The 19,639-nt window shown below is 39.5% G+C and overlaps 1 protein-coding gene across 3 annotated transcripts; it reads right to left on the bottom strand.

Moving 5' to 3' along the window:
* Nucleotides 1-586: 586 nt before the first annotated feature.
* On the bottom strand, nucleotides 587-18,632 carry LOC117704611 (uncharacterized). 3 transcript variants are annotated; one of them, XM_076929934.1, is made up of 5 exons: nucleotides 18,500-18,632; nucleotides 6,601-6,798; nucleotides 5,688-5,814; nucleotides 5,416-5,476; nucleotides 587-4,499 (listed from the first exon to the last, which is right to left on the bottom strand). In XM_076929934.1, exons 3-5 carry the CDS (start codon nucleotides 5,719-5,721, stop codon nucleotides 3,470-3,472), a joined length of 1,125 nt encoding a protein of 374 aa, XP_076786049.1. In that variant the 5' UTR covers nucleotides 5,722-5,814; nucleotides 6,601-6,798; nucleotides 18,500-18,632; the 3' UTR covers nucleotides 587-3,469. The 3 variants fall into 3 exon arrangements, with proteins under 3 accessions (XP_076786049.1, XP_076786050.1, XP_034352716.1); XM_076929935.1 differs by lacking the exon at nucleotides 6,601-6,798 and adding an exon at nucleotides 16,806-16,971 and having other exon boundaries at nucleotides 18,500-18,589; XM_034496825.2 differs by lacking the exon at nucleotides 6,601-6,798 and having other exon boundaries at nucleotides 18,500-18,629.
* Nucleotides 18,633-19,639: the final 1,007 nt, after the last annotated feature.

Here is a 19,639-nt window from a genome sequence, read left to right on the forward strand (position 1 = left end):
CTTCCTTGCTTAGAGTTACTCCAAGATATTTTATATTGTGGCTATTGTGAAGGGTGTTATCTCCCTAGCTTCTTTCTCAGCCCGTTTATCATTTGTATAAAGGAGGGCTACTGATCTCCTCATAAAGAGCCATTCGGAAACCTCCCAGAGAAGGCCCTCTCTCTCCCAGGCCCTCTGTATTGTCCACACTCATTGGGAAACAAACTGGGCTCTGCCCCATCCCAGGCTCTGCTGTCTCCTTTGTGCCTGGCATGACCTGAGGGAAGTGTGAATCTCGCACCCCCACTGCCCACTCCCAGCACTATGCCAGTGGCACCTGGGTATTCAAGAGACCGGGAAGCACAAAAATAGTCGAAGATTCCTGTTTTCCTCCCAGAGCAAGGACCCTCCTTACAGAATGTGTTCTGCCTACCTGAGCTGTGTGTAGGTGGCACTCAGACCCTTCTGGAAACATTAACCAGGTTTACCTCTTTTGTACGTGTCTTAGACATTGTGTTTTATCACAGCAACAGAAAGTTACTAATATACACCCATAAAGTTTATGACCAGGATGAGTTATTTCATGTAATTGAAGAGAACAGTGAAATCTGAAAGGATTACCTTATTGTTTAAATTCATAGGGCTTTTGTCCACATGAGTAAGCAAGTACAAACAAAATAAAGAGGACGTCATACTGTTTGAACAGATTTTTATCCCTTGTCATATTTTCCCTTCAGAACCATAATCTTATATAATTGAATTGCCCAGGACCAGCCTCAGTTGTTTCAAGGATCTTAAAACCAGATGGATTAGATTAGCACAAAATAAAGAGTCTCAGGTGCAACCTGACAGGTAACTCATTGTTGTTCTGAAGCTGTGCCCTGAGACAGCTTTCAGGTTCTGTCTCTGAGTTCACCTCAGTCTTTCATTGGTTACACACTTCCTTCTTATACAATACATAATCAAAAGCCTTTTCATTATTTTCCTCAAACCCATTTTTTCCAAAAAAAAAAAAAAAAAAAAAAAAAACCCATGTAACTATGTCGATAGAAAACACAAAGCACACATAAAGTCACAGTTTGGTGTCTGCAAAAGCAAGTTATACATTAACTTTTAACTCTTAGCCAAACCTCCACATCACAGGTCATCTGGGCATAAACTTGTGCTTACAGCATTAGCATGAGAACAGAAAGGTGCTACCCAGGTCAGGGTAATGTTAGCATTTTTAGCTTGTCTAACTTACAGAATCTCTTCATCCAGTTTACTAAACTCTTCTGAATATCTATTTCTACAGTGTTTTTCAAATTATTTTCCATATGCAATATTAATTTCTTTTACAGCTTCCTGCAGGACTCCTTCACAAGCTCAAATTCTATCTCTTAGAACTTGTACCCTAATTTCCTTAGGTAGGAGATGCCAGGGGATCAAATTAGTATGTTCCAATCTTTCCAGGAAGGTCAGTTCACTAATCAATAGCCTGCTTGTGGGGTCCAAACATTTCTACCCACCCTTTTGTATTTTATAGCTAGATAGATGATAGATAGATGATAGATGATAGATAGATAGATAGATAGATAGATAGATAGATAGATAGATAGATACTTTCCAATTTTCCCCAATACTGTTTTTAAATCAAACTTTCTCTTATTAGACATCTCCTCTCCTGAGGGCTCTCACCACTGCTCACTTAGCCAGTAGACCCAGCTATTTCTTCCTCTATCTTGTTCATTGTATTTTCTATAGTCATTCCTGTCCTTAGTGACCCAGGCCCAGTGTTCCTTTTCCTTGGGGGTCTTTATTTCTTTTAACTACTAAAACTTCAGGTTTCTCAAAAATATTTCCTGCTTCAAATATTTCCTGGTACAACATAATCATCATGAGTTGGCAAAAATGTCCCAGAGAACAATTAAGGCAGTCAGCCTCCATAAAATCCCTTGTCGAATTATGCCTGAATTGACTGAAAAATGTGTAACAGACAAGCATGCAAGAAAGAGCAGTGCCATCTGTCTACGAGAAAGCCAGAGGTGCATGACTCAGATCGAAGGTGCTCCCACAGCTGAAACTGTGTCATGCGGCCATATTCACAACCATGTTGTACCTGACACTGAATGCAAGGATGTTAGCTACAGATCTTTCCAAATTCTTTAGTCATAGATTCTTTTCACTATCAGTTCCTTAAGGTCCTTAAAGATTACTGTGGTATGCAAAAGATGAATTACACTCTCAGCGTTTACTCTTGTATACAGATACCATCAAGTGCAAACTGTTAGCATCCTGAGGACATCTATGGTTTTCTTCACAGTATGACTTTTTCTCATGATTTTTTAAGACTACTGCTACATGCAAAGGATTTACCACATTGCATATTCATAGGCTTTCTCTCCAGTATGTAGTCTCTTATGTACATAACTGTGTTGTAAAACAGCTTTATCATGTTGATTACAATTTGAAGTTTCACTCCAATGTGGTTATTCTTTTAAGTATTCAAAAATGCCTGTGATAGGCAACTGTTAGAAACAAGTAAAGGAGGAAACTTGTCCTAAGTACTGCATTTTTTGTTAATCAGCCTCCATTTAATCATATGGTATATACCTAAGTTCAAGTTGCAGACCAGCTTCCATTATTCATCTTTGTTCATAAAAACATATTGACTGTCCTTAACCATGGCTTCTGTTATGCATCTTTTGTTCCTCAAAACATAATGCCTGTTCCCAACCACAAAAGAATACATATAATTAGTTAGGCTGTATCAGTTGACATAGACCAACTGGATAAGGAAAGCCCTTATCCCTAACTCCTGATTGGTGAAAACCAATGGAGCTGCAACTTGGCACAGATATTTCTCGTTTTCGAATTTAAAAGCTCTATAACATTTTTGCTCTGGGTGGGGAGATGGATGGGCAGCAGTCACAGTTCTGTATCCAACTGTGTTCTGTGACCCTGATACATCAGTAGCAGCTTGATTACAATAAGTTCTTGTCATTTGATTACCTGAGTTTGAGTTTTGTTGGATCTCAGAGGACCCTATAACACAAAGGCTTTACCACATTGCTTATACTTACAGAATTTCTCTCCAGTATGAATACTTTCATGATAATGAAGACTATTGAAATATGCAAAGGCTTTACCATATTAAATATACTTAAAAGGTTTCTCTCTGGTATGAATTATTTCACAATAATGAAGACTTATGATATGAAAAAAGGCTTCCGCACATTAAATACATTCATAGGGTTTTTCTCCAGTATGGATTTCTTTCATGATGATGAAGACTACAGAAATGGGCAAAGGCTTCACCATATTAAATACACTCACAGGCTTTCTCTGCAGTATGGTTTCTTTCATGCCTTTGAAGGTTACTGACATGCAAAGGCTTTACTATATTGATTACATTCATAGGGTTTCTCTGGAGTACATGTTTTTTTATGTATTCAAAGATGATCATGATATACAAAAGCTTTACCACATTGGTTACACTAATAGAGTTCCCCTACAGTAATGTTGTTTTATGTATTTGGAGACTACTGTTTTGTGAAAAGCCTTTACCACATTGGTTACACTCAAAGTATTTCTCTCCAGTATGTGGTCTTTTATGTATCCGGAGACTACTGTAACATCCACAATCTTCACACCATTGACTACATTCATCAGGTTTCTGCCCTGTATGAATTCTTACATGCCTTTGAAGAGAACTGTGACGTCCAAATGCTTTACCACACTGATTACATTCATAAGGTTTCTCTCCTGTATGAATTCTTTCATGCCTTTGAAGAGAACTGTAGCGTCCAAAGGCTCTTCCACATTGATTGCATTTATAGGGTTTCTCTCCTGTATGTGTTCTTTTATGTACTTGGAGACTATTGTGACATGCAAAGGCTTTACCACATTGGTTACACTCATAGGGTTTCTCTACAATATATCTTCGTTTATGATATAGGAGGCCACTTTGATATGCAAAGGCTTTACCACATTGCTTACATTCATAGGGTTTCTCTCCAGTATGTATTCTTTGATGTATTAAGAGATGACTGTTTCGTGCAAAGGCTTTACCACATTGGTTACATTCAAAGGGTTTCTCTCCAATATGGGTTCTTTTATGTATTTGAAGATGACTGTGATGTAGAAATGTTTTACCACATTGATTACATTCATAGCTTTTTTCTCCTGTATGAATTCTTTCATGCCTCTGAAGATGACTGTGGCGTCCAAAGGCTTTACCACATAGATTACATTTGTAAGGTTTCTCTCCTGTATGACTTCTTTCATGCCTTTGAAGATAACTATGATATGCAAAGGCTTTACCACATTGGTTACACTCATAGGGTTTTTCTACAATATGTGTTCTTTTATGTATTTGGAGACTACTGTGATGTGCAAAGGCTTCAAAATATTGGATACCGTCATAGGACTTCTCTCCAGAATGAATTCTTTCATGCCTTTGAGGATGACTCTGATATGCAAAGTCTTTATCATATTGGGTAAATTCATAAAGTTTCTCTTCAGTATAACTTCTTTCATGCCTGCAAAGATAATTGGCACATGTGAAAACATTTCCATATTCAATACACTGATGAATTATTTTTATGTGTACAAATTACTTTTACAATTTGGTCTAAATGTAAAGAGGAAGCCAGGTGTAAAATATTATCACTCTATTCACAGGGTTCCCCTTCATTATGGTTGTTTTACATCTTTGAAGATACATGGGATGGAAGAGCATAGATTACATGGCTCATATTTATTGCATCTTTTTGCTATAAGAGGTTTTTCATACATTTGAAGAGAACTAAAAGAACTCAGAGCTCTACCACACCGATTGCATTCATAAATTTTCTTATTGTGTGAGTCATACTACATTTGCAAAGTGAACCAAGACAAACAGAAGAATTCCACAGTCCTAGTACTCAGAAATTTTCTGAAGTACATGTTTGTGGATGTCACCAGTAAAGTTAGAATACCAATTAGATTACGGTATCTCCACAACAGCATTCTTGACTATCTAAACTACCCATCTCACTAAATTTAGAAACATTATTACAACAATAACACCAGCTTTAATATGAACTATTTGCTTATTAGAAGGTTTTGGACATATACTTATCACCTACTCAATGTATATATCTTACAATGTCTAAGTGTCTAAACACAATGTCTAAACACACTGGCAGTCCTACAGCATAACTCTATTGGGCTGTGATTCAAAGGGTGAGCTCTGTTAAGGCATTGTTTCCTTGTATTTGTACTTAGAGGAATGCCTGGTAAACACAAATTATTTACCTGACATTGACACACATGGTTTTGTGAGAATTTAATAATCATCTATAACTTAAAGCAGTGTTTTTTTTTTTTTTTCCCTGTTGCTTTTCTTTAAAACTTGCAGGACATACTAAAATTTCTTCCGAGGCATATTCTTATCAGCTTACACATGAAAATTACCTTCCATTTCTTCTAGAACTTTGAAAATGTCCTTCAATATTATGGTTTTTCCAATTGTAACCTGAAATATAGTACCAAAGAATGTATGTTATATTATTGGAAACTAGGCAAAATTTAAGTTACTATCTTCAGAGAACCTTAGAACCATGACTGATTTATTCACCTCATCCTTCCTCATTCTCAACTGAAATTACAAAAAACAACAACAAAGAAACAACAAAGAAACAGTCACCCCCAGATTTTAAAAAGTGAAAGAAAATTTACTGTATTACCTATAGCAGTGAGATTCCTATAGGTCTCCAGCATCACATCTTTGTAGAGGCTCTTCTGAGAAGGATCCAGCAAAGCCCACTCTTCCCAAGTGAAGTCCACATGCACATCATCATAGGTCACTAAGTACTAAAAGATCCCACACATGTATATGTGAGAAAGTATGACCCTGACAACACTGTAAATGTATACTTCATTGACAAAATATTCCTGTACTTCTGGTGCTTACACTAGAATGAAATAACCTCTACTTATTTCCTGACACAAATGATCTAATGTAACCCAAAGTAATCTTAGAAGAAAAGTAAATAATGAATGAGCACTTCTGTCATTTCTGCACCCCTTGAATATGATGAAGCCTTGCAAGAGAAATGGTAATTAACAAACATAAAGACACATAAGCAACCACATCAATAGTACTGAGCACATATCAGATAAATTGTATAAACAATTACTAACTAAAAAATGATAAGTACACTGGTTACTCATGCCTGTAACCCCAGCAGTCAAGAGGCAGATCCAGGCATATATCATAGAGTTGGATGTCAGCCTCATGAATGAAGTGAGTTTGAGGACAGTAAGAGGTACATATTAATACTCCAACTCCCCTGCAAAAATCAATCAAACAAAAAAGAATGAACTCAGCAGTATTTCCTGAGGTTTCTACAAAAAAACTGTACATTCATTCCAGTTCTGTATTCATCTTTGAGAAACCTGAAGTGACACAGTTTAAACTATAAGATTAATGATATTACTAAAAACAAATGCATATTTCAACAGTTACAAATGGACAGATGAAAATATTAGCAATATAAATGATGATCAGAAAAAGCAACATAAGGCAGGAGAGATGGCTCACCAGAGCTATGGCTGGTCATGCCAATAATTATATTAGGGTCAACTGCCAGTACTTACATGGAGGCTCAAAACTATCCATTATACCAAGTTAAGGAGCTCTTGAGGATGAGGCACACATGATATACATATTCGTGTGTATTCATATATTTTGAATTCATTCAAAAAAATTCAAAGCAAACACAACAGGTAGTAATAATGCCACACTCCAATAATCCAGTGACTCAGAAGGCCCAGGTGGTCTGAATGTCCTGAATCCTGGGAAAAATAATATACTCTCTGCTAAATTTCAAAATTCAAGATTTGGATGAACATCATCATATGCTTGCATGTACCTACATTCCAAGGCCATCGGCTAATAATATAAAAAACAAAACAAGTCAGACATTTGGCCCACATCTAATCCCTGGACTCTGTAGTCAGATGGATCACTACATTCAAGGCCTGCCTGGTCTACATACCTACTTCAGGACAGCCACAGCTACACAGAAATACACTGTCTTCAAAATCAAAACCAAAACCAACCAAGTTAAAAATATAAAAACACCAGGCTTGCAAAACGGCTTAGCATCAAATAACAATTCTTTCTACTGTAGCCGATGTGACTCAGGGACAGAGTCAATAATGGTGAGTACATGACAGCAGCAAAAGGAAGCTGACTGATTAGTTTCAAGCACAACACACTAGACACAAACAGGAAACAGGTTGAGTGTATAGACACACAAATATCATACCCAATAACTTATCTACAAAGGGCCCTCCTACAAAAACTTCCATAAGCTTTTCACAAAAGCCACAAAGGAGAGACAAGTGTTCAGAGACATCATGCTATTTAAAAGCTTTTTTTTTTTTTTTTTATTCTATCAAGTACATTGTGACTCTAGGATCATGATCATCCTATCATAAAAATATATTTAGTCTAACTCCACTGGTCCTAATAGTCTGCAACAGCCCCTATACTGTTGAAACATCCAAAGACTCTTTTGATATTAAAGGTGATCTCTTGATTGCCACATCTTGTACAATCAGAAAACAAGTTATATCTTTTCAGCACACATTGGCACAGAATACGCTTTGCCATTCCTATAGAGAGGAATGTGTAAGTTGGACAAAGGCAAGAAACCCAAGAAGGCAAACACCAAATTCTGTAGCTCTGTCTCAGACACATGGGACTTCAGTTTCAAAGGGCTTAGATGGCTCTATCCCTTCAACCTCTCATACATCTCTCAGTTTCAGTACGTCCACTTCCTATATACACATCTCCATGACAAATCCCTCATTGCTTAGGAATAGCAACATCTTGTGGTCTCAAAACAAAACTCGGGCTTCATCTTCCCAGCATCATGCAATGAACTATCATAATATCCTCACTGGGGACTGGACTCTGCCAAACAAAAATGGATGGACTAGTGCTGAACTGAAACCAGAGTGGGAGAATCTCTGACCATGCATTTTGCAACCCCTTGTTTCCAGAATCAGCACAATATGCATGAGCCTGTGAAGTTTAGCTGCTAAATTGGGATGTACCCTGCCACACGTGGACCATAGTTGCAGTAGAAATAACCAGGAAATCCAGGATACCCAGGAATCTCAAATGTCCATATCTCAATACTTTAGATGGATTCTCAAACCTAACAATAACAGGAATAGAAGACCTAGAATAACAGGAATCAAAGGACCAGAAAACATCTTCAACAAAATCATAGAAGAAAACTTCCCCAACATAAAGAAAAAGATGGCCATAAATGGTCAAGAAGCCAACAGAACACACACACACACACACACACACACACACACACACACACACACACACACACACACAAACCAGACCAGAAAACAAAACTCTTCAGTCACATAATAATTGAAACACTAAATGCACAGAACAAAGAAAGAATATTAAAAGCTGTAAGGGATAAAGGCCAAGTAACATAAAGACAGACCTATCAGAATTACACCAGACTTCTCAACAGAGACTATAAAAGCCAGAAGACCCTGGACAGATCCTAAGGGAACACAAATGCCAGCCCAGGATACTAACTATATCCTGCAAAACTTTCAATCATAATATATAAAGAAACCAAAATATTTCATGACAAAACCAAATTTAAACAATATATATCTACCATTCCAGCCTTACAGAGGATTCTAGAAGGAAAACTCCAATGCAAAGGGAGTATCTATACCAAAGAAAAAAGCAAGACAACCATCTCACACACACACACACACACACACACACACACACACACACACACAATACTATCTCCAATAACAAACACAATAGGAATGAACAATCATCTGTCTTTAATACCTCTTAAAATCAATGGACACAATTCCCCAGTAAAAAGACATAAGCTAACAGACAGAATACAAAAGCAGGATCCAGCATCTTGCTGCATACAAGAAACACATCTCAGTGACAACGCAGATACTATCTCAGAGTAAAAGGCTGGAAAAAAGTTTTCCAAGCAAATGTTTTCAAGAAACAAGTGGGAGTTGCCATTATAATATCCAATAAAATAGACTTTCAACCAAAAGTTATCAAACTAGATGGGGAAGGAAACTTCTTATTCATCAAAGGAAAAATCCACCAAGAGAAACTCTCGATTCTGAACATGTATGCCCCAAATGCAAAGGCACCCACATTCATAAAAAAACTTTACTAAAGCTCAAAATGCACATTGAACCTCACACAATAATAGTGGGAGACTTCAACACCCCACTCTCAGCAACGGATAGATCATGGAAACAGAAACTAAACAGAGACATAGTGAAACTAACAGAAGTTATGAACCAAATGGATTTAACAGATATCTAAAGAACATTTCACCTCAAAACAAGAGTATATATTCTCAGCACCTAATGGTACATTCTCCAAAACTGACCATATAATCGGTCACAAAACAAGCCTCAACAGATACAGGTGGACTGAAATAATCCAATGTATTCTATCAGATCACCACGAACTAAGGCTAGACTTCAATAAGATCAAAGACAACAGAAAGCCAACACACCCACGGAAACTGAACAACTCTCTACTCAATGATAACTTGGTCAGGGAAGAAATTAACGAGGTTCTAGAATTCAATGAAAACGAAGACACAGCATACTCAAACTTAAGGGACACAATGAAAGCAGTGCTAAGAGGAAAATTCATAGCACTATGTACCTTCATAAAGAAATAGGAGAGATCGTACACTAGTAACTTAACAGCACACCTAAAAGCTCTATAACAACAACAACAAAAAAAAAAGCAAACAAACACAAGATGAGTGGATGGCAGGAAATAATCAAAACTCATAAACCTAATAAAATCAATATATAGCAAACCAACAGCCAATATTAAATTAAATGGACAGGTACTTGAAGCAATCCCACAAGAATCAGGGAAAAGACAAGGCTGCCCACTCTCTCCGTATCTATTCAATATAGTACTTGAAGTTCTAGCTAGATCAATAAGACAACAAAAGATCAAGGGGATACAAATTTGAAAAGTAAAAGTCATGGTAACACTCTCTGCAGATGATAGGATGGCATGTATAAGCGACCCAAAAATTCTACCAGAGAACTTCTACAGCTGAGAAATAACATTGCCAAAGTGACTGGATATAAAATTAACTCAAACAAATCAGTAGCCTTCTTTTATACAAATGATAAACAGACTGAGAAAGAAAATAGGGAAACAACACCCTTCACAATAGTCACAAATATAACATATCTCGATGTAACTCTAACCAAACAAGTGAAAGATCAGTATGGCAAGAACTTCAAGTCTCTCAAGAAAGAAATCGAAGACCTCAGAAGATGGAAAGATTTCCCATGATCATTGATTGATAAAATTAACTTAGTAAAAGGGGCCAACCTATTAAAAGCAATCTACAGATCCAATGCAATTCGCATCATAATTCCAACACAATTCAATCACAGATATGGAAAGAAAAATTCTCAATTTCATATGGAAAAGAAAAAAAAGCAGGATAGCAAAAACAATTCTTTCTTTTTCCTTCTTTTTTTTTTTTTTTTTTTTTTTTTGGTTTTCGAGACAGGGTTTCTCTGTGTAGCCCGGGCTGTCCTGGAACTCACTCTGTAGACCAGGCTGGCCTCGAACTCAGAAATCCGCCTGCCTCTGCCTCCCAAGTGCTGGGATTAAAGGCCTGCGCCACTACCACTCGGCAGCAATTCTTAACACTAAAAGAACTTCTCAGAGAATCACCGTCCCTGACCTCATGCTATACTACAGAGCAATAGTGATTTAAAAAAAGAATGGTATTGGTACAGAGACAGACAGGTCAATCAGTAGAATAAAACTAAAGACCGAGAAATAAATTTACCTATCTATGGACACTTGGTCTTTGATAAAGAAGCAAAAGATATACAATGGAAAAAAGAAAGCATTTTCAATAAATGGTGCTAGTCTCACTGGTAGTCTGTAAGTAAAAAAGTGAAAAAAGATCCATATTTATCATCTTGCACAAAGCTCAAGTCCAAGTGTATCAAGGACCTCAACATAAAACCAGATAACACTGAACTGAATAGAAGAGAAAACGGGAAAGATCCTCAAACTCATTGGCACAGGGGGAAATTTCCTAAACAGAACTCCAATGGCTCAGGCTCTAAGATCAACAATTGACAAATGGGACCTCCTGAAAATGAAAGGCTTCTGTAAGGCAAAAGACACTGTCAATAGGACAAATCAGCAACCTACAGATTGGGAAAAAAATCTTCACTAACTCCACATCCAATAGAGAGCTAATATCCAAAATATATAAAGAACTCAAGAAACTAACCTCAAAAAAAAAAACAAATTTAAAAATGAGGTACAGAGCTAAACAGAGAATTCACAACAGAGGAATCTCAAATGACCAAGAAACACAGAAAGAAATGTTCAAAATCTGTAGTGAACAGGGAAATACAAATCAAAACAACCCTGAGATACCCCCTTATACCAATCAAAATGGCTAAGATCAAAAACTCTGGTGACAGCAGATGGCAGCAAGGATATGGAGAAACAGGAACACTCTTCCATTGTTGGTGGGATTGCAAACTGGTACAACCGCTCTGGAAAATAATCTGGAGGTTCCTCAGAAAATTTGAAATTGATCTAGCTGAAGACTCAGCTTGGGCATATACCCAAAAGATGCTCCTTCATGTTCATAGCAGCCTTATTTATAATAGCCAGAAGCTGGAAACAACCCAGATTTCCCTCATCCAAAGAACAGATTCAGAAAATGTGGTTCATTTACACTATGGAATACTACTCAGCTATTAAGAATGAGGATGTCGTGAGTTTTGCAGGTAAATGGATGAAACTAGAAAATATCACCCTAAGTGAGGTAACCTAGACCCAAAAGAACATGCATGGTATGTATTCACTAATAAGTGGATATTAGCCAAAAAGGACAGAATACCTAGGATATACCCTATAGAACTTAAGAAATTTTACATGCAGAAAGGCTCAATGAGGATGCTTCAATCTCACTTAGAAAGGGGAAAAATAATTGCAGAGGCAGAGGGAGGGACCTGGGTGGGAGAGGGGACAAGGAAAAGGCGAACAGGATCAGGTATGGGGGAAAGAAGAGAAAGGAGACAGGAAAGAAGACCAAAGGACCAGAAGAATGAATGAAAATATGCAGCCTCGGGAGGTGAGAGGTGGGGGACCATCTAGAAAGTACCAGAGATCTGGGAGGTTAGACTCAGGACTCAAGGAGAGTAACATTAGATGAAATTCCCAACAGTGGGGAGATTCCACTCCAGTAGATAGACAGGGCCTCACGTGGAGGGATGGGGTTGCCAACTAACAGTCAAAAATTCTGACCCAGAATTATTACTGTCTAAAAGAACTGCAGAGACAAAAATGGAGAAGAGACAGAGGGAAAGATGGTCCAGCGACCAGTTCAACTTAGGACCCATCACATGGAGAGCCACTATGGCCTGATACTATTAATGATGCTATGGTGTGCTTACAGACAGGAGGCTAGCATGGCTGTCCTCTGAGAGGCCCACACAGTAGCTGACTGAGACAAACACAAATGCTTAAACCCAACCATTGGACTTCTATGGTTGAATTAGGGGAAAGATGGAAGAAGCTGAAGAGGAGGGCGACCCCATAGGAAGACCAGCAGTCTCAACTAACCTAAAACCCTGGGAGCTCCCAGACACTGAGCCACCAATACCTAGCATGAGCTGGTCCAATGCCCTGACCCATGTATATCAGAGGACTGCTTCGTCTGGCCTCAGTGGGAGAAGAGGAGCCTAATTCTCTAGAGACTTGAGGCCCCGGGGGGCAATGGGGGAGGCCTAGTGGTGGTGAAGAGCATCCTCTCAAAGACAGAGGAGGAGGAGGAATGGGATGTGAAACTGTGGGATGGGGTACTAGAAAGCAGAGGCAATGGCTGGACTGTAAATAAATAAATAAATAAATAAATAATTTAAGAAAAACAGGAAAAAATTCCTAAAAATGTATAACAGGAACATTGATTACAAAGCTATATGTTATGAGAAAACTCAGCATTCTCAATAGGAATATGAAGAAATAGTACACACACTGGGACAATGTAACTTCTGTACTTACAACAAAGACACAATAATCTAGAATATGTACAATATTTGTGAAAAACTGTGAGGATGGAGATAAAAAGCCAGAAACATAAGCCTAAAAATATATTTGAGGTTTCATCTAAGTACGTAAAGTAACTACACCAGGAAAAATGCAAACTTGACCAATGTTACCTGTGATTGTACGAGTATACAAATTAAACACAGACTTCATGACTCCTATAGAAATGACTCAAGTAGTTCCCTAAACTGTTATATTTTTGCCCCACGCTCTAGAGCTGTCTCTGTAAATGGAGGTGATCAATCAGAAAGGTAGGCTGACCCTGCAGCCCCTTATGGCCCACTGTGGTTTCTTGCAAACTCAGCCCCACTGAAGCCCACACAACAAAACAACTTTGAAGACCATTTTAATGTCTGCTTCCTGTTACATGGATTATGTCACAAGATCTGCAATCTTGTCTTATCCACCTACTCGTCACCATGCACACCTGAGAAATTCTGCAACTTAGAAACTCCTTTTATACCTTGGAACTGAATTTCTCTGAATCATGCCATTGTGACTGGTTGTAGTGGAAAAGTAAACAGATTCTAATCAGATATTAATGAAGGATCATCCCTATCACCTCCTTTCTATTAATTTCTAAACTACTTATAAAATTTGTCACACAAAACTGAATGTGGAATGCGAGGGTCAGTACTTACAGAAACCAGACCTCCACTTTCCCAGTCTGCCTCCCACCTGTACAGCAAACGCACTGCCTTTGTGTACACACTGGATAGTGATATAAGCACCACAGCTTTACACAGCCAGTGCTCTTAAGCCCCCCCCCCCAGGAAATCCACACTCAGGGAGGGGCACAGGACAAGGGCTCAGATCACCACATGGACCAATAGAACCACAATCTAACCCACAGTCCATCTCAATCCCAGCAGATCAGACTGATAGCCCAGCAGACATGCTCCTCCTGGCCTGGGACAATGGCTCCCACACTAACCATGCATGGCTAATGGTCTTCCTCATAGATTTCTACATTTACATCTGAGGAGAATCCTGGAAAGAATCTGCAAGCTACCTTCCACTGGTGATCCTGATTGCTATCCTGGATAGCTTGGAAAATCCATCTGGGCCTCCTGGTGGTAGTAGCTCCTCTACTGGGGATCAGACAGCAAATAACTCAGACAGCTGAAGACTTCCTAGCTCTGGCTTCCACCCTAAGTGCAGACAGTGCCCTACTCTGGGAAGACTGTATTTAATAGAATTTCGTAGTCTCCCAAAGCACTTCTTTTTCTCTTCCAAGACACTGGGTCCTTTGTTCTTATGCTCCATTACACACACAGTGTCCATCTCTGCTTCATAGTTGGGAAGTCCTGCAGCCAAACTTCAGTCAAATTCAAACAGTAACAATTAAAGCAAAACATGGTTGGGAATTTTAAAGTAAGGAGAGGCTAATGAGAGGTGAATGAAAAAAAAAGTAAGAAAAGAAATAAAAAAGAAAGGACATGACTGTTCCTCTTGTGGAGGACAAAGTTTACTATTCAAAAAAAGGAGAGCATAACCAGGAATATCCGGGAGAGTCAAGAGGGGACAAATGTGAGAGAGAGAAAGGAAGGAAGAAGCAAGAGGCAGATTAAGAGATCAGGATGATAAATGGTAGATGTAAAAGAGCAGTAACCAACATGGTTGGGTTACATGAGGAATGGCAGCTGGGAGGAGGAAGAGCAGCCCTAACACTGGGCTACAGGCAAGGTATGCAAACCATACCCTGTATCAGGTAGGGACTGAGGTCTGCTGAGAGAACCTGACAGGCAGGTCTGCTTTGATTTGTTAAATAGGCTCTTCAGCCATTTGTTCCAGGGTTTCAGACTTACTGGTAGGGAGAAAGGAGAAGGATGAAATGATTTAATTATACTCTCAAAAATTATTTTTAAAAGTTAAAACATGTGCCGGGCGGTGGTGGCACACGCCTTTAATCCCAGCACTTGGGAGACAGAGGCAGGCGGATTTCTGAGTTCAAGGCCAGCCTGGTCTACAGAGTGAGTTCCAGAACAGCCAGGACTATACAGAGAAACCTTGTCTCTAAAAAAAACAAAACAAAACAAACAAACAAAAAACAAACAAAAAAACCATGCTTTATGGTCCAATACTGTTTGGGACTAAACATATGTCCTAGAGTCCATCAAGTATTATTCATATCTTTTCGCTCATATTGTGTATTTTTAAGCCAGAAAAAAATAATATTCCAGTTAGGCATGGCCACACCACTTCATCTAGATCTTGTGTTGCTTTAACTAGTTTAAATACAGAAATTTGGTTTCTAGAAATAAATTCGGTTCCTCATCCAGATTCCTGATTGCCCTGATCTCAAAATCTCCTAGATGGCCAGTTTGGACTTTTACTGGCTGTCTAAAACTGATTACCTGATTACTCATTGCTATTACCAACGACTGTCAAAGCAGCAGAAAGGCCCTGGCTGTCCTTCTTCCCCCTGCTTTTCTGTGCTGAGATTACACCAGCTTCTTCAGAGAATTCAATTCTTACACAGGTCCCTCTTTATTTCTATCCCTTCACCCCAATCCAGGGAGGCTGGAGGACACTCATTCACTGCTCTTTTTCTTTTTCCTCACTGACCAGTCAGAGCCCAACCTGAAAGGAGTTGCAAAAGAGTCTTCCAAGCACTGGGCAGCCGAGGCAGGATTAGGTAGATGTTCATAACAAGTCTTAACTACATAGCAGAAGGAAAGGGTGAGCTATGGGAGATGTTGCTCTAAACAAACACAAACACGAAATCTCTTTAGGAAAAAGAATGAAATTCTTAATGAATGAGGAACTTGAGAGAATAAAAACGAGACCAGAACAGCAATGCATAAAGGAAATGAAACTTTAAAAGTAACACCAACAATTGACTTTGTAAAAAGATAAATGCTGACTTAACTGGGCCAATGAGGATTGCACATACCTATATACGTCTCTTAAATAGAAATTCAATATTCATTCATTCCACCTAACCTAGTCAACTTATACACCCACCAGTATGGTCTGTTTTTATTCACATGTGTATTAGTCAGGGTTCTCTAGAATCACAGAACTTATGTAATATCTCTATATATTAAAGGAAATTACTAGAACAAGTTACAGTCTACACTCCAACTAACCCAACAATGAGCAGCTGTGAAAGGGAAGTCCAAGAATCCAGTAGTTGCTCAGTTTCAGGAGGGTAGGTGTTTCAGCTGGCCTTCTGAATAAACTGGAATCCTGAAGTAGTATCCAACAGATGTGCTGGCAAGTAAGTGAAAGCAAGAGAAGAAGAAAGAAGAGAAAGAAGAGGAAGAGAAGGAGGCCTTCCTTCTTCCATAGTCCTTATGTAGGACTCCAGCAGAAGGTGTGACCCAGATTATAGGTGTGTACGCCCACGCCTGGATTTGGAACTTGCTGTATCCCTGGCTGGCCTTGAACTCTTCTTCTGTTGACTGGGATTAAAGGTGTGTATCCTCAAGATCCCCTAATCCTCAAGATCTGGATCAAAAGCTTGTGCCATCCCATGTCAACATCCAAGTCAAAAGCCTGTGTCTCCTAGTCTCAACATCTGGATAACAGGTGTGCCCTCAATTTCTGGATTGCAGTTCATTTCTGGATATAAACAAGCTGACAACCAGGAATAGCCACCACAACATGCATAAATGAATAAATGATGGAAAATGACAAAGTCATTCACCCTGTCTGAATTAGGTCCTCTTTCATAACGATGATGCCCGACGCTGACACCTTTAAACTTTAGTCTGAGGCCGAGCTATTGTCTTCCTTGTTTCATCTGACAGTAAACTTTTCTCTTGGTCTGAAGGCAGAAGGCATGCTCCACTGGCAAAACTCTTTACCTGTTACTGAAATGGACACTTCATTACACAACTCAAAAGAGGAATTTTAAAAAACTGTTGTGGTATAATCCTTTAACTCAAGAATTTAGGAACCAGGCAGTGGTGGTGCACACCTTTAATTGCAGCACTTTGGAGGCAAAGGCAGGTGGGTGAATTTTCTGAGTTCAAGGCCAGCCTGGTCTATACAGTGAGTGAGCTCCGGGACTGCCAGGCTTACACAGAGAAACCCTGTCTTGAAAAACAAACAAACAAACCAGAAAGCAAATAACAAAACAACAAAAACAAGGCCATTGGGTGGGTAGCAAGAGACTGGGATCAAAGGTACCTAAGTCAACATAGCTTGTCTTAGAAACATTTCTATAAAAGGGAAGAAGATGCAGTTATCCTAGAATTAATACACCTTCCCCAATGATTACAAGATTAATTAAGAAAAATCTCTGTAATGACAGCATGCATTCAGCTCTGTCTGATGCTCAGAGAAGAGACAGCCAAGAACAGATTTTATATTCTACATATGCTCTCAGCCCTTAAACCTCTTTTAGGTTCAGGCCCCTGGTTATGTTTTAAACAATTTAAATATGGACTGGAGGCTGCAAGTCCCAAAGATGGGAGAAAAGATATAACCATAATTACTTATTAAATACACCAGTGCACTGAAACAGCAGGCCACTCTTTGGTGATGGGGTCCTGAGTTGAAGGTGCCAGAAGATAGAACATAAGAAAAGTTCTTGTACAAGCTCTGTCTTATGCCAAGTAGGCTTCTGAAGAATAGCATTATGTATACGTCATACAGGGGGAAAACGGAAAAAAATGGGAGACTTCTGTGAAGTCAGCACAAACTATCTCATACAACGGGAAAAACACCTCAGGGATCTAATAAGAGAAAGGAAAGACGGGGAACACTGGACATCTCAAAAACATTTCTGACCAAGCCCACACTGGACTTGTATATAACTAACACATGTATACTAGCACCCGATTCTCTAACAGGCCTGGTTAGCATACTATGTATCTGTGGGGTGTTTTAGAGGCAGTCCTCCCTCGGCTACATTCTACTTGGTGTCACTATAAGCTTTACTAAATCCTTCTCATCATCTACTCTACCCTTCTACATCACAGCTTAACATTGGAGTGCTACCCAGCACACGAGATGCCTTTTACAGCCTCCACAAAATTAACTCTAAATGGATCTTCTACCTACATGTAAAGCGGCTAAACGCTAAGGCCAGAACTTACTGAAGACACTAGAGAAACTAGGGCTCTCCGAGTTTGGCATCCTGCCAAGGATGTTTCTACACAGAAGCCCCTACCCAAAGTGCTCTGTGTAGATGCAGCCACCAAGTGAAGTTATTCAGATCCCACCACCGGTCCAGGGAGAGAACAGGACCACAGGGAAACCTCACAAGGAGCCTCACAAGTCACAGCTTCTGTCAGGCTGCTGTTTACCACCGAGCCCCAGGGACGACCCACCACACCAGCTCCCTCGGCTCAGCCGCCTGCTCCTCCCCTTTGTGGGAGATGGCCCTGCGCTTACCATGTCCGGACTTCTGAGCTTGCCAGAGCTCTCCGCACCCAGGAGCGGCACACAGACCACATCAAGCAGAAACATTCAAGACTGTCTGCTTCAAAGAGGAACTTGCACGATCGCACCCGGAAGAGCCCGCCTTTCCTTTTGAGTGGCAGGTCCACTTAGATGTTCTGATTGGCTCGTGAATCTTGAGTGACACAAGAACTACCCATAGGATTAGAGAGTGCTGAAGGGATACCGCAGAATAGATTCAGGCACAGGTTGCCAGTCTGAGGCCAGTCCTCTTCCGGGTCTGTAGAAATTTGCATTTCAGTACCACTTGTGTCTGTCCTCCAATTGCTTACCGGTCGGTTTTCCCCACCCTGGTCAGGGGAGGACCCACAACTCCAATTTGCTGTTGTTCAGTTACTGGCTTCTCCCCTTTGTGGGCCATGGAAATTTGGAGCTTTCCTGAGTTTCAATCACAACACTTAGTAGGCACTTCCCGTTCTTCCTCTAGGAATCAAGGTCCATATTACATGGCCCATTTCACAACTTAGAGTGAAGTTATCAACCTGTCCCACAAGTGGAAGTATGCCCAGAATATTAACAACTAAAGAGGAATTATAGGAGACATGATTTTTGTTTTGTGTCTTCAATCTGGGTCAGGTAAACTGTAAGTACTTTTCACTTGATGGATATGAGACAACCCCTGAGAGTAAAGTAGGAAACACAGGACAAACCCTGTGGAGCACCATTGTTAACCAACGGGTCTTCCTCACAGGTAGGTAAAACAAACAACTAGAAAATACACAACTGCATTAGTAAAGGTTCTCTTTACTAATGATGAGCAGAACTGATAGAATCAGTCTGTTAAAAAAAAATGGATTTATTTAAGGGCTCAAGAACTGTGTGGTTTGTTGAACCACACAGTCCCTGCCTACCTGTGGAAGACTAAATAATCCAGTAGTGGTTCAGTTCATGTGGCTGCATGCCTCAGCTGGCCTTCAGTATATATCAGAATTCTGAAGAAATAGGCTCTAATACCAATAAAAAAATAAAACTGCTAGCCAGAGACAGAACAAGCAGACAAAGAAAAAGAGGTATCTATCTCCTTCAGTGACCTGTATATATGTAGGCTGACAACAGAAGCTGTATCATAGATTA

This window comes from Arvicanthis niloticus, chromosome 2 (assembly GCF_011762505.2).
Source record: "Arvicanthis niloticus isolate mArvNil1 chromosome 2, mArvNil1.pat.X, whole genome shotgun sequence".
Classification (NCBI taxonomy): Eukaryota; Metazoa; Chordata; class Mammalia; order Rodentia; family Muridae; genus Arvicanthis; species Arvicanthis niloticus.

What these genes read in the sequence shown, in the direction of transcription:
- LOC117704611 (XM_034496825.2), bottom strand. Translation starts at nt 18,574, where the DNA reads ATGTTTCTGCTTGATGTGGTCTGTGTGCCGCTCCTGGGTGCGGAGAGC. An exon ending in AGCTCAGAAGTCCGGACATG is followed by an intron (nt 5,815 to 18,499) that starts GTAAGCGCAGGG and finishes GGGATCTTTTAG; the next exon opens with TACTTAGTGACCTATGATGA. An exon ending in TAGGAATCTCACTGCTATAG is followed by an intron (nt 5,477 to 5,687) that starts GTAATACAGTAA and finishes ACTATATTTCAG; the next exon opens with GTTACAATTGGAAAAACCAT.